The sequence below is a fragment of the Babylonia areolata genome, chromosome 30 (assembly GCF_041734735.1).
Source record: "Babylonia areolata isolate BAREFJ2019XMU chromosome 30, ASM4173473v1, whole genome shotgun sequence".
In the NCBI taxonomy this organism is placed as follows: Eukaryota; Metazoa; Mollusca; class Gastropoda; order Neogastropoda; family Buccinidae; genus Babylonia; species Babylonia areolata.
The window spans coordinates 19,804,714-19,826,244 of NC_134905.1; the positions used below are offsets into that span (position 1 = coordinate 19,804,714).

The following is a 21,531-nucleotide window of genomic DNA, read 5'->3' on the forward strand; positions in this document are numbered from 1 at the left end:
TAGATTTATTTACTTGTCTGTGACATTGTCCATGGCTGGTTTTCAGTGTTTGAGCAGGGGGGTATGGGAGGGGCAGCTTTGCTTTTTTTTTTTTTTTTTTTTTTTTTTTTTAGCATAGATTTATTGACATGAGTTTTGACATATTCTGTGGTTGGCGTTCAGTGTTTGAGGCAGGGGGCGTGACACATCAGTGTTTGAGGGAGGGGGCAGCTTTATGTTGTTGTTTTCTTAGCATAGATTTATTGACACGTGTGTGACATTGTAGGTAATAATAATAATGGTATTTATATAGCGCTGGATCTTGTGCAGAGACAAATCAAAGCGCTTTCGCACCAGTCATTCACACGCATGCATAACTCTAAAACTGTAGAAACTAAAGACAAGGAAGGGCAGGCAAGGGAGGCTATTTTGGGAAGAGGTGGGTTTTAAGGCCAGACTTGAAAGAGCGGAGTGTGGAGACTTGACGAAGCGAAAGAGGTAGCTGGCATTGAGTGTTTGAGGGAGGGTATGGGGGTGGGTTTTTTTTTTTGGTTGGGGAGCTGGAGGGATGGGTTTATTTTTATTTTATTATTTTTTTATTGGCATAGATTTATTTACATGTCTGTGACATTATCTTTGGCTGGTTTTCAGTGTTGTCATGGGGGAGGGAGGGGTACTTTTTTTTTTTTTAGTGTTGATTTATTGATGTGTGTGTGACATTTCCGGTGGCTGGCGCTCAGTGTTTGAGGCAAAGGCGTGGCATATCAGCGTTTGAGTGGATGATAGGGTGGAGGTTTTTAGGTGTGGGTGGTTGGGTGGGGAAAGCATTACGTGTTTTTTGTTAGTGTTGATTTATTGATGTGTGTGTGACATTTCGGGTGGCCGGCGCTCAGTGTTTGAGGCGAAGGCGTGGCATATCAGCGTTTGAGGGATGATAGGGTGGGGGGTTTTTAGGTGTTGGTGGGTGGGTGGGGAAAGCATTACGTGTTTTTTGTTAGTGTTGATTCATTGATGTGTGTGTGTGACATTTCCGGTGGCCGGCGCTCAGTGTTTGAGGCAAAGGCATGGCATATCAGCATTTGAGGGATGATAGGGTGGGGGTTTTTAAGTGTGGGTGGGTGGGTGGGAGGGAAAAGCATTACATGTTTTTTTATTGTTAGCGTTGATTTATTGATGTGTGTGTGTGTGTGTGACATTTCCGGTGAGCCGGCGCTCAGTGTTTGAGGGATGATAGGGAGGGGGTTTTTAGGTGTGGGTGGGTGGGTGGGGAAAGCATTACGTGTTTTTTGTTAGTGTTGATTCATTGATGTGTGTGTGTGACCTTTCCGGTGAGCCGGTGCACAGTGTTTGAGGCGAAGGCGTGGCATATCAGCGTTTGAGGGATGATAGGGTGGGGGTTTTCAGGTGTGGGTGGGTGGGTGGGGAAAGCATTACGTGTTTATTGTTAGTGTTGATTTATTGATGTGTGTGTGTGTGTGTGACATTTTCCGTGGCTGGCGCTCAGTGTTTGAGGCGAAGGCGTGGCATATCAGCGTTTGAGGGATGGTAGGGTGGGGGTTTTTAAGTGTGGGTGGGTGGGTGGGAGGGAAAAGCATTACATGTTTTTTTATTGTTAGCGTTGATTTATTGATGTGTGTGTGTGTGACATTTCCGGTGAGCCGGCGCTCAGTGTTTGAGGGATGATAGGGAGGGGGTTTTTAGGTGTGGGTGGGTGGGTGGGGAAAGCATTACGTGTTTTTTGTTAGTGTTGATTCATTGATGTGTGTGTGTGACATTTCCGGTGGCCGGCGCTCAGTGTTTGAGGCAAAGGCATGGCATATCAGCATTTGAGGGATGATAGGGTGGGGGTTTTTAAGTGTGGGTGGGTGGCTGGGGAAAGCATTACGTGTTTTTTTTAGTGTTGATTTATTGATGTGTGTGTGACATTTCTGGTGGCCGGCGCTCAGTGTTTGAGGCGAAGGCGTGGCATATCAGAGTTTGAGGGATGATAGGGTGGGGGTTTTTAGGTGTTGGTGGGTGGGAGGGGAAAGCATTACATGTTTTTTTATTGTTAGCGTTGATTTATTGATGTGTGTGTGTGTGTGACATTTCCGCGTGGCCGGCGCTCAGTGTTTGAGGTGGGGGCATGGCACATCCTGGAGCCGGTGATGATGGTGGAGGTGAGCGCTCCCCAGGAATACCAGAGCGGCGTCATGTCCAGCCTCAGCAAGCTGCATGCCATCATCACTGGCACTGACGCCAACGAGGGCTACTTCACCATCTACTGTGAGGTCAGGACAACTGGGTTTGTTGTGGGTGTGGGTGTGTGTGTTTTGCTTTAATCTGAGGGCTACTTCCCCATCTACTGCGAGATAAAGACAGCAGCGTTCGGTGTGGGTATGGGTATGGGTGTTTTGCTTTAATCTGAGGGCTACTTCCCCATCTACTGCGAGATAAAGACAGCAGCATTCGGTGTGGGTGTGGGTGTTTTTCTTTAATCTGAGGGCTACTTCACCATCTACTGCAAGATAAGGACAGCAGCATTCGGTGTGGGTATGGGTATGGGTATGGGTGTGGGTGTTTTGCTTTAATCTGAGGTCTGCTTCCCCATCTACTGCAAGATGAGGACAGCAGCATTCGGTGTGGGTGTGGGTATGGGTATGGGTGTGGGTGTTTTGCTTTAATCTGAGGGCTACTTCACCATCTACTGCGAGATGAAGACAGCAGCATTCGGTGTGTGTGTGGGTATGGGTGTGGGTGTTTTGCTTTAATCTGAGGGCTACTTCACCATCTATTGTGAGATGAGGACAGCAGCATTCGGTGTGGGTGTGGGTATGGGTATGGGTGTGGGTGTTTTGCTTTAATCTGAGGGCTACTTCACCATATACTGCAAGATAAAAACAGCAGCATTTGGTGTGGGTGTGGGTATGGGTGTGGGTGTTTTGCTTTAATCTGAGGGCTACTTCACCATCTAATGCGAGATGAGGACAGCAGCATTTGGTGTGGGTGTGGGTATGAGTGTGGGTGTTTTGCTTTAATCTGAGGGCTACTTCACCATCGATTGTGAGATGAGGACAGCAGCATTCGGTGTGGGTATGGGTATGGGTGTGAGTGTTTTGCTTTAATGTGAGGGCTACTTCACCATCTACTGCGAGATAAGGACAGCAGCATTCGGTGTGGGTATGGGTATGGGTGTGGGTGTTTTGCTTTAATCTGAGGTCTACTTCACCATCTACTGCGAGATAAAGACAGCAGTATTCGGTGTGGGTGTGGGTATGAGTGTTTTGCTTTAATCTGAGGGCTGGATTCCTTGTGGTTGGGGGTGCGGGTGTGGGTGTTTTGCTTTAACTCATTCTACCCCAGGTACGAGTGAAGTCGTACCATGATTACTCCCCCTGTGGACAAGATATGAGTATTCTCGTACCAACACACTATTCTTATTTCGTTTATTCTTGCTTGGTACAGTTGGCGTTCTAAACTGAACTGTTTATGGAATCTGGAAGCATGAAAACAAAGCATAGTTTGAACCGATTAAATCAACAATTTTCCGTTGATTTTCGCCATGTTAGTGAACCATCGTGTCTTTTCTTCTGCAGTGGTCTTATGTAGTGCTGGTTCAGGGGATTTGTAGCAGGCATGTAGCTGTGGGGTAGAATGAGTTAATCTGAAGGATACTGCACCATCTACTGTGAGGTCAGGGATTCCTTGTGGTTGGCTGGGTGTGTTTTTTGCTTTGATCTGAGGGCTTGACGGTTTGGCACACTTTTTTTGTTGCTTTTGTGTGTGTGTGTGTGTGTGTGTGGTGCCTCCATCCTGTTTTTTTCCAATTTTTTTGTCTTTTTTTTTTTTTTTTTTTTTCTGTTGGGCCTTCATCCTCCCTTTTTTTGCCCCCACTTTTACTTTTCTTTTCTCTTTTTTTTTCTCAATAAACGTTCAAACGCATTCTTCATTTTATGCCAACCTGAACTGATACATCTTTTGCTCAGTTTTTTGGGGTTTTTTTTCCTGTCGTCCAGAGCAGCAGTTGCCCTAGGGTGTCTTGCAGGAATGCGATGTAGGAATGTTTGATGACTGTATACATTTGTCTGGGGTTTTTGTTGCTCTGGTGTGTTGCTGCTTGCATTCTAAGCGAGTATAGCAAGGGATTCTTTCTGTCTGGGTTTGTCATGGCTCTGGTGTGAGTTGCGTTGTTAAAGTGGCCTGGAGGTAACGCGTCCGCCTAGGAAGCGAGAGAATCTGAGTGCATTGGTTCGAATCCAGGCACAGTCACCTTATTTTCTCCCCTTCCACTGGACCTTGAGTGGTGGTCTGGACACTAGCCATTTGGGTGAGATGATAAACTGAGGTCCTGTGTGCAGTATGCACTTAGCACATGTAAAAAAAAAAACCCATGGCACAAAAGGGTTGTCCCTGGCAAAATTCTGTAGAAAAATCCACTTTGTTAGGAAAACAAGTAAGAAACTGCAGGCAGGAAAAAATACTAAAGAAAATAAGGGTGGTGCTCTCAGTGTAGTGATATGCTCTCCATAGGGAGAGCAGCCCGAATTTCACACTCCTTCGTTGTACACTACTACAACAGAATGAGTTGCGTGTGTTGCACTTTTTTTTTTCCGTTCTTTTCCCCCTGTCTTTTGCCTTGATTGCACATTGCAACAGAACAGCTGGTGTGTGTTGCAGGTGCCGCTGAACGAGATGTTCGGCTACGCCACAGAGTTGCGCTCCCTGACGCAGGGAAAGGGGGAGTTCACCATGGAGTACAGCCGCTACTGCCCCGCGCTCCCTCAGACTCAGGAGGAGCTCATCGCTGAATTTGAAAGCGACAACGCTGTCGCCATGAAGAAAAAGAAATGATTCATCTTCGTCGCTTTGTTTGTCGAGTTTGTTGAACAATGGTGGTCATGTGAAGGAAAGGGAGAAGGAGGATCTGGGAGGTTGGTTTCGTTGGTGACTGAAAACATTTTGTCAGCGGTACAGAATATCTTGAGAAAAAGAAAGTGGGGGGGGGGGGGGGAACCACTTGCGATGAAGATGCTGTTTTTGAAAAGAAGAAAAAAGTCTTATTTTTATGTGAAAAAATATGTCTGCAGCTTTGAGTATCATGAAATAGATACAGTTCATAAATTCTTTCGATGTAGAAACTGTTCATATTATGTGAACAAATAGTTGGTTTTTTTCTTTTTAGGAAGATAGGTATTGTCATTGTAGTCGGCGTTTTGTTGTCGGACAAATACACGAGTTATGATAATGGAAGAGTGGTAAAAGAAACAGTTCTTGAATTCTTAATTCATTCGATTGTAGGAACTGTGCATAATTTTCTTTTTCTTCCCAGGAGGATATGTTTTGTCCTTTCAGTCTGCGCAAGTTGTTTTGCAAACATACGACTCACAACGAGTTACAAAAATGGAAGACTGGAAATGACAAGTTTTCCTTCTCAGCATCAGGCCGTTTGTGGTTCACATGGCGATGAACCAAGAGGATTTGCTTTGTGGCTTGAACAGTGACGAGCGTTGGTTTTCGGTCAGGCCCCAGAGTCTGGCTTGAACAGCATGGACTGTAGGATATTCATGGCCTGGCCAGTGTGTTGGGTGTGTGTATTGAGCAGGCATCTGTTACCCCACCGTCCCCAACCCCTACATTTTTATTTAAAAAGATTTTTTTTAAGCAGATGTGAAACGCTACAAAGTTGGAACTTTATCCTTTTTTTTTCTTCTTTTTTTTTGCCACCTTGAAACATCCTTTTTTTTTTCTTCTTTTTTTTTGCCACCTCGAAACTGAAACCTCTAGGAGAGGACTGAATCACCATTAGCTGGTCTGAGGGTGCGAAAAGGAAATTTGATGATGCTGATGTTGGGGAAAAGTATTGTTCGACGTTGGGAGCAAACGTGTGACTTAGGAAACCTGATGATGATGTTGAGAAAAGTATTGTTCTGACAGTGGGAGCAAAGGCGTGACTAGGAAATCTGATGTTGACTTTGGGAAAAGTATTGTTCCGACGGTGGGAGCAAAGGCGTCGCTTGTTCTGGGAGTGAGAGCGAAAACGATCATGTCATTTTGGGTCAGGAAGGGGCTGGTTGAAATTTACCCTGTTGATTATTTTTGTGGGTGTTGTTGTTTGTTTCTCGGGTTGTGTAGGTGCGTTTTACGTCTGTATAGTGTTCAGCGATTGATTCAGGTGAGTGTTAAAGAGTATTTGTGAAATGAGCGATTTTGAGATTGTGACGTGTGCGCAAATGATTGAGTAGGACAGCGTCAGCGGAGGTTTTTATTTATTTTTGTTTTTGTTTTTTAATGAAGCATCATTTGTGGGAATACCTCGGGTTGCATACTGTGATATATTTTTGTCACAATGAAATAAAGCAACACTGTTAGGGATCCTTGGGTTCTAGAAAGCTGTGTCATTCTCTATGGATGTGATTTTTTTTTTTTTTTTATCTCTGGTGAAAAAATTGTGGTGGAAAGACAGAGTGAGTTCTGACAGATTCTGGGTTTATTTGCTTTAGTTTCAGTTTCAGTAGCTCAAGGAGGCGTCACTGCGTTCGGAAAAATCCATATACGCTGCACCACGTCTGCCAAGCAGATGCCTGACCAGCAGCATAACCCAACGCGCTTAGTCAGGCTATTTGCTTTAATGTTGCTTTAATGTACCTGAATTTCTCTTCTGGGTGTATTTTTTTTTTAGTCTTGGAAGTAAAAAAAAGGTTAAAAAATAAGGTACATGCAACATTAAAATACAAAGTGGAATCTTAAAAGATTTAAAACTCTAGGTGTTTGGTTCACAAATGATATTGATTAATCATGCAGAGAAACTCTCAGAACTACAGGCTGTGCTTAAAATACGGATGAAAAAGAGAGGCCCAGACCAGTGGCACATTGTCGATTTATTTCCTGTAATGTACTGGATTTTTATGATACGTTTTTTTTTGGTTTCGATGTTTTAACTTTTATTTGTTTGAGATGGTTTTTAATTTGGTGATTTATGTTGTATGCATGTGGGACTTATGTATGCACATATGTGTGTATGTGTGTGATGGATTATGTATGCATACATACATATGTGAGTGTGTATGGTGGCTTATGTATGTGTGAATACATGTGCGTATGTTTGTGTGTACATGTTTGCTTATGTATGCATATATACATATAGATTTGTGTATGTTGACTTCTGTGTGCATACATACATGTGTGTGTGTGTGTGTACGGTGGCTTATGTATGTTTGAATACATTTGTGTAGATGATGGCTTGATATATGCATACATAATCTGTGTGTATGTAGGCTTATGTGTACATAAATACATGCGTGTGAAAGGTGGCTGAAAGTATGCATGGGTGTGTGCATGTGTATGCGTGTGTGTTGGCCTGTGTGCGCATGCACAAGATGTATGTGTCATTGCACATGAAACATTTATCTCACTGTATGTTTGTGCATGCATGCTTGAATAAAGGAGTCAATCTTGTGTTGAGGTGTAAGTTGCCTTTCATACAAGAACGACTTGTAAGGTATGTGCAAGTCCACATACCTGAATGTTAAAATCAGTCATGTTGATCAAGGTGATAACATGGTAGCTTTGTGTGAAACGGGTTTCATCTCCATCCACGTCCATGTATTTAGTAGTCATGCTGCACTGAACGTTCTGGAATGATACCCTTGTGATACAGAGTGCAAGGAACGTACATTAAAAAGACGGAAGAATCGCTGAGAGTGGAGTATATGGCTATTTCGCTCAGATGGTGTCACATTCAAATATTCCTCTGGTTTTATTTCTCTGGTGGTGGTGGTAGTGTGTGTGTGTGTGTGTGTGTGTGCAAACAAAATGCTTTGTTTCTATTTTGTGCAAACCTTACTTTTTTTTTCTTGTTTGTTCCAGGGAACGTTCACGTTTCCATATCCACTAAACTTAAACATGGATTATTGATCCACTAAACTTTAGTCATCTTGTCTTTTGAGCCCCAATGTGTAGCATGCACTTAGCACTCTGAAAAAAAAAACCCACTTCATAAAAGCATTGTCTGTTGGAAAAATTGTGCTGAAAAAATCCACACTGATTGGTAAACAAATATATATACAAGTTCTAAAGCATTGGATTAAACTGCAATCAGGCATCTGCCTAGCACTAATAGCAGATGTGGTGTAGCATACATGGATTTATTAAAAACACACTGACGCTTCCTTGAGAAACTGAAACTGAAACCCATGGGCTGGAGCTCCCTCTGGGTCTGTACTTTTTACAAGTGAGCTGTATAGGGCAGCCAATCTCTGTTTCCCGAGACAGATGTACCCTTCCAATTGCTTTACTCACACACCCGCTGCTGGCTTCCTTCATACAACACAGAACCACACCCAGCAACTTTCTGCCACTGTACCAAGTTCCAGCAGCTCCAGCAGAGTTCCTGCACTGTTGTTTGATTGCTTCAGTGATGTTCATTAACTCACTCAGTACGGCCAGTCCTCTCTTCTCCTCTACACGGACCCCTCGGATGTCCAGTGGGTGTCTCAATGACCCAACCTTTAGCTTCCGTCGTCAGAATTGTGGTATTCTTTGTCAACATTCACGTCTTCAGTATAAGAGCTTTCCGCTTGCAATATTTTGATGATGGTAATTGGGGTGAAACGCTGTTAATGTCGTCTCTTTTGCCGTTCGTATGGAGAGAGTTAAGGCCAGTAATAGTGATTCAACATTTGCAGGACATGATTTTATCAGTAACGCGTCCGTCTTTGAAACATAGAATCTGAGGGCTTGGGATTGATTTCCACACTCACCAGAATGTTCTTCCCTTCCACCAGACTGTGAGTGGACACCGGTCATTAGGATGAGTTGATAAATGAGGTCCCATGTGCAGCATGCACTTAGTGCACAGGAAAGAACCCATGGCATCCAAAGGGTTAGAAAAACCCACTTTGGTAGTAAAACAAATACCCTTGCAGACAGAAATCAAGGGAAAAAATATTGGTGGCAATGCACTTTCCCCAGGGAGAGCAGCCGAAATTACATTGGCAGTGTTTCATTCTGAATGCTTGAACAATAATTCGTTTTCAAATAAAGACACAGTGAAACATGGCGAAAAGAATTGGACATGTTTTATTGTTTACACCTGACTCGAAAATGAACGGATCAACATGGAGCATCAAATAAAAGGAAAGGATGCCATTTGAGGCGTGAATGGCTGACTGTTACAGAAGCCACAGCATACTAAACACACATAATTAACCGTCATGCCGAAAACCACTGAAAAGCCAACAACTATGACACCTTTTCCCTTTCCCCAGTGGATTTTAGACTGACTTTTTACCACGACTGACTTTTTGCTATGACTGAATTTCTACCTTTTACAAGAGACTTTTTGCCATGACTGAATTACGACTTTTTACCATGATGGAATTTGATTTTTTTGTTTGTTTTTGTCATGACTCCAATCAGTCGCTGTAAATCCTTCCTCCCCCAGTAAGGTTGTGTGTGCGTGTGTGCGTGCGTGTAAGAACGTAAATGCCTGTTTGTGAGTAAGGGAAGTGAGTGATCGATTATGCAAGAGAATACAAGGTGTTCACTTGCATTACTAATACAATGAATATGGTGATACCCGTAAATTTACCATTACTTTTTGCCAAAAATGGGTGGGCAAGGTATAGGAACTAGGCCAAGAGTCACTGTGGCTGTATCTAATTTCCATGGCGGGGGGGGAGGGGGGGGGGGGTTCTTTCTTTTGGGTGGTTGATGCAAAAGGAAAGCAACTGTTCTTTTTAGATTCACAGTGATTTTATCACTGTATGCTTCAAGCGAGCAATAATTTGTGTGTGCAGTGTGTGTGTATAGGGGAGTCCAGGAAAGGAGGGGGGAAGCAGGAAGAAGAGATGCAGAGGTTGTGATAAGATATTCTTTGGAGAACTGGACAGTACAAGGTCTTTAAGAGAAGAAGCCTCCCTCAGTCAAGTGTTACAGCCCTTAACTCCTTACACTCTAAAGGTGCCGGGCCACACCCAGGTCATGACTCCTGGATGCCCTTGTATTGCCGCCTTTTCTTTTCTTTTTTTTTTTCCTGGTCCTCAGCAGGTTCGAACCCGCGCCTCCAGAGTGGTCACCACTTCAGGACTGAGTCCCCTTTTCTGGCAGACGTTTTAACCACTGAGCCATCGTACGTCTAGTTTGAGTAGGGAAATTCCTCCTCGACCAGATCCAGCTGGAATTCTTTTCTGCTGCTTCTGCCATTGCTTTGAGAGCCCATGTCCTCTCTCTGCCAGAAATCAACAGCTGTTTCATGAGGCTGTAGGCAGATGCGCCCACAAACCCTCTTGCACCAATTTCTATGGCGAATATAGGGGAGTCCAGGAAAGGGGGGAAGGGGGTGGGGGGCGTGGCAGGAAGAGATGTAGAGGTTGCCTGTTATTTCAAAGGCTGGGTGCTGTTGATTGTCAAGCTTTCTTCTTCTTCTTCAGTGTTTGTGGGCTGTGACTCCCATGTTCACTGGTATGTGTGAGTGGGATTGTACATGCATGTGACCGATTTTTACCGTGCCATGTAGGCAGCCATACTCTGTTTGCGGGAGGGGGGTGTCCAGCTCTCTACATGCCTTCCATCTCCCTCCCCAAAAAGTCATGACAATCCCTCCTATCTAACTGCTGAATACAACACCTTAGAAAAGAGATGAATTATTGGTCAAAGGTCCCGTCATCTTTTACGGCCATCAGGAGCAGTGAATTAAATGAGTGATGAGTTATCACTGAATATCTTTTGGGTTTTTTTTTTCTTCTTGGTTTTGTTTTGATTTGATAATCATGGAGGGATACATATGGATGATGAGAATTGATCAAACTGTGGTGGGAGAGAACAGGATGACACACAGTGTTGTAACATTGGCATACTGAGCTTTGCAAATTCATGAAGAGCATATAACACATGAAATTACAAACTGGCCATTGCTGTCTCAATGCCCACCTGTTCAGGATAATGAGGCAGGCACCATCTCCAATCTGTTAATGTGGTCTCCAAGACCAAACACCAGAACACATTCTTCAGACCTGTCCCTTCTTCGTTCATGGGCTGCAACTCCCACGTTCACTCGTAACATGTACACGAGTGGGTTTTTTTTACGTACGACGGTTTTTACTTCGCATTGTAGGCAGCCATACTTCGTTTTCGGGGGTACCTGTCCCTTCTGGAAAGGGCTTAGAGACACCGTGTGTGGCCGACACCAACCCTACTGCACACCAAGCTCCATGGCTCCAGACAGTACTTGGAGAGGGAGTGGCGTTATTCATCAGACGGGCTGGACTGACACTGTGAAGAGACGGGCGACTGAACAAGAAGATAACACTGATAACTGGGGGGTGGGTGGGGATAGGAGGGGTGGGTGGGAGGTGGGGGGCTTGGGGTGGGGGATGGGAGGTGAAGCATCATAGTGCAGGAAGCATCATCACAAACCACACAGCCCTTTCTGAAACTCTTTGATTCAAGAGAGTGGACTGAGGTTTGTTGTCGCTGCATTAAATGTATTTATTTTCTAAGATTTTAGCAGACTTAACTTTTTTTAAACTTTTTTTCTTTTCTTTTCTTTTTCTTTTTTTAAAAAACTATCCAACACAGTAACATCATAGTTACCAGGACTCATTTCTTTGTCCGAGAAATCCAAATGTTAAATCTGTTTTCCTAGTACTTTTTTTTGTCTAACAAACTTTAATAAAATCAGTTTAAGGAGAGGATTGGGCCATGGTCTTCCATTGCCGAGCCCTGGACACAGTGGATAGGAATTCACTGCTCTTATGGCCATGAAAGACTATAGGACCTTTGACCGTAACGTTTTCGACCAAACCCGAGAGTAACCACAAATTCATATATATATATTTAATGACTGTTGTGACACTGTACTGGATTTAATTGTTTATGCTCATTTCAGCACTTTCTACTTTCAAAACAGTATTAAGAGTTAAATAGAAACTTATCTCTATTGAAGCATTCAAGCAACATTTCCATGTTTTCAGAAAATCATTGTGCGTACTCTAAAACAAAATCACAAAACTCAGATGTACAACATTTGTTGTTGTTGTTGTTGTGGTTTTGTTTTGTAAACACCAGCATCCATTTGAAGAATTATGTGCTGAATGATCCATCTACTGTCACACATGGTGATAATACATTAATCACTTAATTAACAAAGAAAGTGCACAATGGCTGGTCCGGCGGTGCACTGTCATTACATATACCCACAAAAGCAGATACTGCTAAGCGTAAACAGTGACGATTTATACTCATTGACCTATTGACAGAAGACAAAAGAAAGGTAAAAAAAAATCTAGCAAGATGTTGACCTATAACAGAAAAAAAAGAATGACAAAAGCTAATAAGATTTTGACATCAGCCAGAAAAGAAAGAAAAATAAAAAAATTAATAGGATTTCGACCTGTGACAGGGTAGAAAAAAAGACAAAAGATTACAGGATTTTGAGACAGAAAAGAAAGAAAAGCAAAAATTAATAGGATTTCCACCTGTGACAGGGTAGAAAAAAAGACAAAAGGTTACAGGATTTTGAGACAGAAAAGAAAGAAAAACAAAAATTAATAGGATTTCGATCGGTGACAGGGTAGTAAAAAAGACAAAAGATTACAGGATTTTGAGACAGAAAAGAGAGAAAAACAAAAATTAATAGGATTTCCACCTGTGACAGGGTAGAAAAAAAGACAAAAGATTACAGGACTTTGAGATAGAAAAGAAAGAAAAGCGAAAATTAATAGGATTTCGACCTGTGACAGGGTAGAAAAAAAGACAAAAGATTACAGGATTTTGAGACAGAAAAGAAAGAAAAACAAAAATTAATAGGATTTCGACCTGTGACAGGGTAGAAAAAAAGACAAAAGGTTACAGGATTATAAGACAGAAAAGAAAGAAAAACAAAAATTAATAGGATTTCGACCTGTGACAGGGTAGAAAAAAAGACAAAAGATTACAGGATTTTGAGACAGAAAAGAAAGAAAAACAAAAATTAATAGGATTTCCACCTGTGACAGGGTAGAAAAAAGACAAAAGATTACAGGATTTTGACCTGCAATTAAAAAAAAAAAAAAAATTTTTAAACCGGATTTTGACTTACTACAGAAAAGAAATAACGAAATAAGCTTCAACAAGATTTTGACCTCCAACAGGGAAGAAAGAAAGAAAGACTAAAAAAAAAAAAAAAAGCGAACAGGATTCCTTCCAATGAGATGAGAAATAGAAGCTGGGAGTGGCAGGCTGAGTACCTTCAGATAAAGTGAAACCTAGACAATGATAGCGCCAGACTTCAGGAACATCCACACAATACTCAACGCCCATCGCACTTTTCTCAAGTATCACAAGCTGGATTTGTGCTGTGCAGACACTGCACACAGCTCCAAAATCACATCACAAACGACCCAACTCTACACAACGTCAATGTTCTGAAACAAACATACCAAATGAGATATCACAACTCTAACTGCCTCTAGAGGTAAACCTTTACAGAAAAAAACACACAAAAAAACAAAAAACTGGTGTATCATAAATGTGAGCAAGCAACCTTTTTCATCTGTGTCACAAATGAGGTCCCATGATAAACCCAATGAAATGAACTGGAGTTAACTCTGAAAATAAAATAGCAGCAATTCCAAGATGAAGAGAAAAAAAAGTATTATAAACATGTAATCAATTAACAATATTAATAAACAAATCAAAAATAGAAAAAAATCACACCTATGTGAAAAAACAACAACCTTGTGTTATCTTTTTTAAAATTCTAGTATTATCTTTTACACTAAACTTACTTATCCTTCATGAATATAATGTGTGTGTGTGTGTGTGTGTGTGTGTGTGTGTGTGTGTGTGTGTGTGAGCCATGTGTGCACAAATCAAAAATCGAAATGTTTGAACATAAAACTTTAAAAACAGATTTTGCCAAGGTGGTCTAGCTGTTGCTATGAACAATGTTTATCACATTCTTATCAAACCCAATTCAATCTTTCACAAACTATGATGCTGTAGCACATTATCAGTTGGTAACTACTGAGTTGGTATCATTGTCATCATCATCATCATCATCATCATCATCATCGGTCTGGTAATCCTGGGTAAGGTTGTGGAGGCACCACTGATGACTCTCTGACAATCTTCTGCCACCTGTCTCAGTCGTGGGCTGCTCTCTGCAATTTGGCGAAAGACAGGCCTGTCCACTCCCGGATTTTATCTTTTCCCTCCTCTTCTTCTGTCTGCCTCTTCGTCTTCCTCCTGACACACTGCCTTGCAGGATGGTTTTTGCCAGGCCTTGTCTTGTCACATGTTATCATAAATTATTCTTGTCATTACTTACTTCTCTCTTTCAAAGCGCTAGTACCCAGACCACCACTGGAATGCGGCAGATGTTGAGGGTGAAAAACGGCTGGATTACTTACTTCTCTCTTTCAAAGCACTAGTACCCAGACCACCACTGGAATGCGGCAGATCTATTGAGGGTGAAAAACGGCTGTCCTGTCTACGGAACTTACGACTGAAGATCCTGATGTCTTGGACAAAGCATGTTAACCATTAGGGCCATGTCCACGTTTCTTCCCCTCCATTCCTCTGTGTGACTGGCGGACTGAACGAACGTCCACACCTTGTTGTGAACTTCTCATTCCATCTTGAGGGGTAAAACTGTAGATAGTGCCACCATTAGCTATAGTCATACGACTCCATGCAACGTTTGTGACCTTTGTGAACGCTTGTCATTATTATCATTGTTTGTTATCAGTGTGAAATCCCTGGAGATGGCCTGGAGGTAACGCGTCTTCATAGGAAGCGAGAGAATCTGAGCGCGCTGGTTCGAATCACGGCTCAGCCGCCAATATTTCCTCCCCCTCCACTAGACCTTGAGTGGTGGTCTGGACGCTAGTCATTTGGATGAGACGATAAACCGAGGTCCCCGGTGTGCAGCATGCACTTAGCGCACGTAAAAGAACCCACGGCAACAAAAGGGTTGTTCCTAGCAAAATTTTGTAGAAAAATCCACTTCGTTAAGAAAAACAAACAAAACTGCACGCAGAAAAAAAAAGAAAAAAGAAAAAAAAGGTGGCGCTGTAGTGTAGCGACGCGCTCTCCCTGGGGGGAGAGGAGCCCCGAATTTCACACAGAGGAATCTGATGTGATAAAAAGAAATACAAATACAAATAAAATCGGAACTTTACTCCGTTTCTCCTCCAGAAGGTTCGATACACGCTACACACGTAAACCAGAACTTACAGAAAAGAAAACCAGAGTGATCGTGGTTTTACCGGCCCCTCTCCTAGGATTTTTTAACCTCAGTGTGTGTTGGCGGGCATGCATGGATGATATAGACCAGTGCTGCTTTCTACTTTCATAAACTCCACAACAGAAACAGAACGATGGATCTCAAGGATGGGGGAACAAGATGCTGAAAAATAACTAAATAAAACAAAGTTAGATAGGAATGTAAATTCTTAAAAAAAAAAATTAAAAAAAAAAAAATCAAATCATAAATAAACACACACCTATAAACTCAAAAGCACAGAAAAGACATGGGACTACAGCTGCGCTGACTTCTAAGAGAATTGAACATGGAGTTGCCACTCTGAAACAACCAAACTCCATAACTCCACTGCCACATCCCTAGTGTAAAATCTAAATCCAGACACCCCATTTGCTGCTTTCTTCATCATCTCCAGCTGGAGTAAACTCCCCTGCCAATTCTGTCAACATGTGAATAATTATGCCCCTTACACAGAAGCAGTGATCTAAACCTGTTTACAAAAAAACCAACAAAAAACAAACAAACAAACAAACTACAATCGGAGAATATTGCTAGTACCTAAAACAGTAAGAAAACATGAAATACGAAACAGAACTTTCAATTCCTTCCAGATCTTCGCTCTAGACAAAGCACAAGACTACAATGGAACTTGCATTCATTTTGTTTTGTTTGGTTTTTTGACAGCATTCCTATAGCTTGTACACCGAAAATGACGCATAACATCGAAAAATGAAACAAGCACGGATTCATGGATTTGAAAATGACCGATGATTTAAAGATGTCAATGAAACAAGCATGACCTTGTGCACCATGTAATAATAATAATATTCTGCAAGCATGTCCAAAAACGCTTAACGGCAGTAAATCGAAGCGTCAAATATATCAAATTAATTATACACCTCAGAAGAGAGGGGTTGGAGAGGAAAGCTGCGTGACCTGACCTTGACCTTTTTTTTAAGGGTCAAGGTGAATCAACGTCAGCAGGGATGGTCAAGAACCGACCCTCGGTCCCTGACTGCAGGCGGGGGTCGAAGGAGTGGCTTGTGAATGTCAACGAGTTACGTGGTCAAGGTCGCCCTGCAAGGTCATGGTTAGCAAGAACAGCTGGCGTCTTGTTCCAGGGAATCCATCATCGGTTCCTTTGGCTTCAGTTCTATGTCTGAGGAGAGAGAGTTAAGGATCGAAGTCCTCCCATATAAAACACACACACACACACACACACACAAATCTATATTTTAAAAAATAGATAAATAAAAAATCTGTAAAAATCACAAGTCTGAAAGCAAAAGAAAAAATGTGTATGTATATATATTCAAAGGTGGAGAAGTGTAACTCTGTGTGTGTGATCAGAATCTTGTGGATTTTGCATAGTTTTCTATTTTTAGATGTTTATAGTGTGTGTGTATGTGGGTGTGTGTGTGTGACTCAAAATGTCATTTTTAGATGCTGTGTCAAGCAGTTATTTTTAGTTCACGAGTCATATAGGCGGTAAACTTGATCTGCATGTCAGTGTGTAAACAGGTGATTACCAGAACGTTTTTCAACACGTGTTCTCTCTAAATCATTTCATACCTGTCCCCACAGGTGAACTGTTCTTTTTAAACATTGTTGTCGTGGACCTTGAAACCTTTACTGTACCTCACAGGTGAAAAAAAAATTACCCACACTTTCTTTCAGATCTTCTTAATTCAGTCAAATCAAATCAAATTATGGTGCTTTGAGCCTCACCGACCACTAAGGCCATCTCAATGCTATGACCACGTTATCTTAACTCAAGTCAGTTTTGCAACTATTTATTGAAATCTGATGACTGTCCATGTACGAGTTTTGCATATCCTGACCAAAATTGGCGCTGTTTTATCAATAAACAAACAAAATAAATATTGTTTATCGTTATTTTGCTTTCCTTTGACCGGTTTTGAGAAGTGACTACCCCCGAAAGTGGAGTATGGCTGCCTATATGGCGGGGTCAAAACGGTCATACACGTAAAAGCCCACTCGCGTGCACACGAGTGAACGTGGGAGTTGCAGCCCACGAACGCAGAAGAAGAAGAAGAGGAGAAGTGACTTGTGCTTAGCCCTGGAATATCCCCTACAGGGTCCACTTGACTGGACACAACATGACAAGAGTTATTCCCTTCTCCCTCCTCTGTGTGCCTACCCACTCCTGTACATGTTTTCTTTCTTGAAAATAATCACTTCAGGGAATGAAGACTACTGTGACACAGGCAATGTGTCCAGTTTGTTGTTTGTTTGCTTGTTTTCTGATGGAAAGAAAGCATTCACAGCTGTATTATAAAGCTTCGCTGGGCTGGACACGTGGCGCGCATGCCAGACCATCGGCTGCCCAAAAGGCTCTTCTATGGCGAGCTGCAGCAAGGGAAGAGATCACACGGAGGCCAGAAGAAGCGCTTCAGAGATACTCTGAAAGTCTCTCTGAAAGCGTTTGATATCAACCCTGACTCCTGGGAGGAATCTGCAGTAGACCGTGACAAATGGCGCACTGCTGTGCACAAAGGCGCCAAGTTGTGCGAGGCCAACAGGACTGCTGCAGCTGTTCAGAAGACTGAGGCAGGCCAGAAAGTCACGGGCAAACAAGCTCCCTGACAATGCATATGCCTGTCTTTGTCTGCCCCAACTGTCAGCGAACATTTCGTGCGCAGATTGGATTATTCAGCCATCTGCGCATTCACAGATAGATTCATGAGCATCCTCCCCCCGCACCCCACCACCACCCTCCGCCCATCCCCCAGCTGGATGACAACGATGGTCATCATCGATCTCGATGGACACACCACCACCATAAAGCAGGCAATGTGTCCAGTTTGTTGACTGTTTTCTGATGGAAAGAAAGCATTCACAGCTGTTTTATTAAAATGAAATTTCATTAACCCATTCAACTCTGGGCGTTTACTGCCTCGACTATGCGGGGTTCTTTGCCGTTTTGATGCAGAAAATATAACTGGAACTGACCCCCTTTTTTTTTCTTTGCCTCAAAATCGACACATTTAGACAAGTTGGAAACATTGTAGAACTTTATTGTGATAGTTCTCTTTGCTTGTAGGAATGTGGCAGTTTACTATGTTAGTTCTCTTTGCTTGTAGGAATGTGGCAGCCAATTTGATGAAACAAATTTTGAAACCCAAGCAATGCACAGGGTTAAATTGAGTTAATAAAGAAAAAAAAAAAAAAAAAAAAAAAAAAAAGAGGAAAAACTGACTACATGATGACAGTCACATTCCATGTCATATTGGAGGACGGGTTCACATACTGTGATTAAATGAAATAAACTAAAAAAATAAAATAAAATAAAAATAAAAAAAAGAACGAAAAAAGACAATATGACCAAATGATGACAATCAAACTCCATTGCATGGTGGAGGGAATTGTAATGGTGTTTGTTTGTTGGTTGTTGTTTTGTGTGTGTGTGTGTGTGTGTGTGTGTGTGTGTGTGTGTGTGTGTGCGCGCGCGCGCATGCATTTCTTTTGTTTTATTCAGGCTAGTGACAAAAAGACTGTTCATTTATCACAAATCACATCTACCACAGACGAGAAAGGTGACACACACACAAACCAAAACAATCCCATTAACCATCCCTTCGCTTTAGAAAGGTACAATGATCCATCAACCCCCCCCCCCCACACACACACCGCACCCCCCTCCTCTCCCCCGCCCTCTCCCCTGCACCCTCAAGCTGTAATTGTACTGAGGGACAGAGGGAGGAGGGGAGGGAGGGAGGGGTCAGAAAGATATTGGGAAGAAGGAAGAAGGAAACATTCACCAAAGAAAAAAAAAAAAAAGGAGTAAACAAATATAGCAACATTACTAATACTTACGTTGGCAAGAAGGGAAAGAACAGAAGGAAAAAGGAAGAACATTAATGCTTTAAACATGCGATAAAGTATGAATGCTGTATTCTATGACGTTTATTGTATACATAACATGCAAACATCAGTGCTGAGGAAAATACGTGTATACAAGTGCCGTCATGTTTGTGTGCATGTCTATAAGTTGACATGCTTACAACAATGTGTGTATGCGTGTGTGTGTGTGTGTGTGTGTGTGTGTGTACGTATGTGTGCATGTATGAGGGTATGTTTTAATCTGTATGGATGTCAAATGATATATTATCAGGAAATAGTGGTATTTAGCCTTTTTGCTTTTTTCCTGGTCGTATGTGACTATTTCTGTTTTTGATGTAAAAAATGAAATTAAAAAAAGTATGTATGTATCTTTATGGATATCAAATGATATGTTTAGTATCAGGAAATAGTGGTGTTTAGTCTTTTTGCTTTTTTTTTTTCATGGTCGTTGTATTTCTCGGTTTTTGGTGTTAAAAATTAAATTTTAAAAAAAAAAAGGTTCATTAAAAAAAAAAAAAAAAAAAAGAAGAAAAAAAGGAACAGAAGGAAGAAAAAAGAAATCGGGAGAAGGAAAGAAAGAAGAAACTTCTTCTTCTTCTTCTGCGTTCGTGGGCTGCAACTCCCACGTTCACTCGTATGCACACGAGTGGGCTTTTACGTGTATGACCGTTTTTACCCCGCCATGTAGGCAGCCATACTCCGTTTTCGGGAGTGAAAAAAGAAACAAAAAGATGGGGAGGGGGAAAAAAAACCCACTTCAAAATGAGGTTTACAATGCATGGGTACATTTTGGTGAGTTAGTGCGGAGTAGAAAGTGGAACTTCGGACTAACTGTTCCTGGAACAATACAGCATGTAGTTTCTTCTATGTGTGTGTGTGTGTATGTGTGTGTGTGTGTCAGTTGAGGGTTGGACTGGGGTGCAAATTGTTGCATTTATCAGTGTGTCTAGACTCTATACTGGGTTCTTGCCAGCTTAGCTCAGCTAAGTAACAAAGTACAATACAATACAAAACAGTACAGTACAGTACAGTACACTATACAATATCCCCCACCCATTCCTCAAATATACCTATCTCTCTAAGTGTATATACAATACAAAGCAGTACATTACAATACAGTACAATACCCCCACGCCCCTCACATATCTATCTATATGTACACACACACACGTATATATAGAGAGAGAGGCACACACACACACACACTGACATTCTCTCTCTCTCCTATCTCTCACAGTAAATTTGTCACCAAACCCTTTTCTTGCCTTGAACCAAGATAACGATTGCTTGGTCTACCTCGCTCAAGGGGAGAAGAGCAGTTTTGTGACACAAGGATGGATTGGATTATCTACCTTGCTTCCTGCATGCCCCCCCCCAGCTCACCTTGAGTGGGAATGGCCAATGGAGAGAGGGAGAGAAGCATCAGAAACAGCAATACAAAGGGCGAGGCGTCGTTCTATTTTGGGTCTCATGTCCGGGTCTCTTTTTGTGTGTGTGTGTTTTTTTTTCATATCTCTTCCTGATAAATAAAATTGTGCAACCGACAGCCATCTACCTGAAGATCTAGTCATCAGCCCCATCCACATGTAATATGCAGTTTCTGTTCAAACGTGTGTGTGTGTGTGTGTGTTTGAGAGAGAGAGAGAGTTTGTGTGTGTGTGTGTGTGTGTGCGCGCGCGCAAGCATGTGTGTGTGTGTGTGTGTGCAGTGCCTGCATGTGTGAGTATGCACAAGTTTTTATATTGATATGCACTTGTATGTATCCTAATTTCTACTGTATCTGTGTTTGTGTATGATTTTCGATTTATGTTCGTATCTTGTCATGTACTATTCCCTCATAGTCTTGGAGAAGGACAACTCTGATTTCAAACCCGGGCAGATGGAGTCCGTTAGCCTCAGCAGGCAGTCCTTCCAAGAGAAGGAAAACTCCCAAGAGAAAACCCGGCCAACTGTAAACCGTTACCAGAACAGGAGATCACCGAAGACGGCGCCACAGTGGCCTCTCTAAGGGGCGTGATCTAGTCAAAACCGGCTGTGCACACACTCTACGACACATGGCTACGCAGACTGCACTTAAAAAAAAAAAAAAAAAGCAGAAACAATGTAGAATAACATACGAAAACAAACAAACAAAAAGAAAAAAAAGGTAAAAAAAAAAAAAGGAAAAAAAAGAGTAAAAACAAAAAGAATGGAAACGCTAATACGATGGATTATAAACAATTCCTCATAAACATAATCTGAAACAAGGGGATACCAACTGAAAACGAGGGATAGCAATCTCAAGAAACACACGATCTGACCTGAACGAACGCAGCTTTATTCCTGACCAATCTACGACAGAACACCTGTGAGCAGAAATCTCAAATCAAACTGGGTCACAGTCCCGCAAATAATCACACAAGTCAGCATCCACACAATGAAAGAACGTGATACATGGTGGCACCCACACATGCAACAATATATAT

At 42.0% G+C, this 21,531-nt stretch overlaps 2 protein-coding genes across 2 annotated transcripts in view; one reads left to right on the forward strand and one right to left on the reverse strand.

The window, feature by feature from the left end:
* The window catches only part of LOC143275512 (elongation factor G, mitochondrial-like), a 34,904-nt gene extending 28,236 nt beyond the window's left edge, over positions 1-6,668 (forward strand). The window contains exons 19-20 of the mRNA XM_076579678.1: positions 2,089-2,249; positions 4,636-6,668. Coding sequence (XP_076435793.1) covers positions 2,089-2,249; positions 4,636-4,809 — 335 coding nt within the window. The 3' untranslated portion in view covers positions 4,810-6,668. The remainder of the gene's footprint in view (positions 1-2,088; positions 2,250-4,635) is intronic.
* Positions 6,669-9,969: 3,301 nt separating this feature from the next.
* Positions 9,970-21,531, reverse strand: part of LOC143275642 (ras-related protein Rab6) — a 34,126-nt gene continuing 22,564 nt past the window's right edge. The window contains exon 8 of the mRNA XM_076579894.1: positions 9,970-16,361. Coding sequence (XP_076436009.1) covers positions 16,294-16,361 — 68 coding nt within the window. The 3' untranslated portion in view covers positions 9,970-16,293. The remainder of the gene's footprint in view (positions 16,362-21,531) is intronic.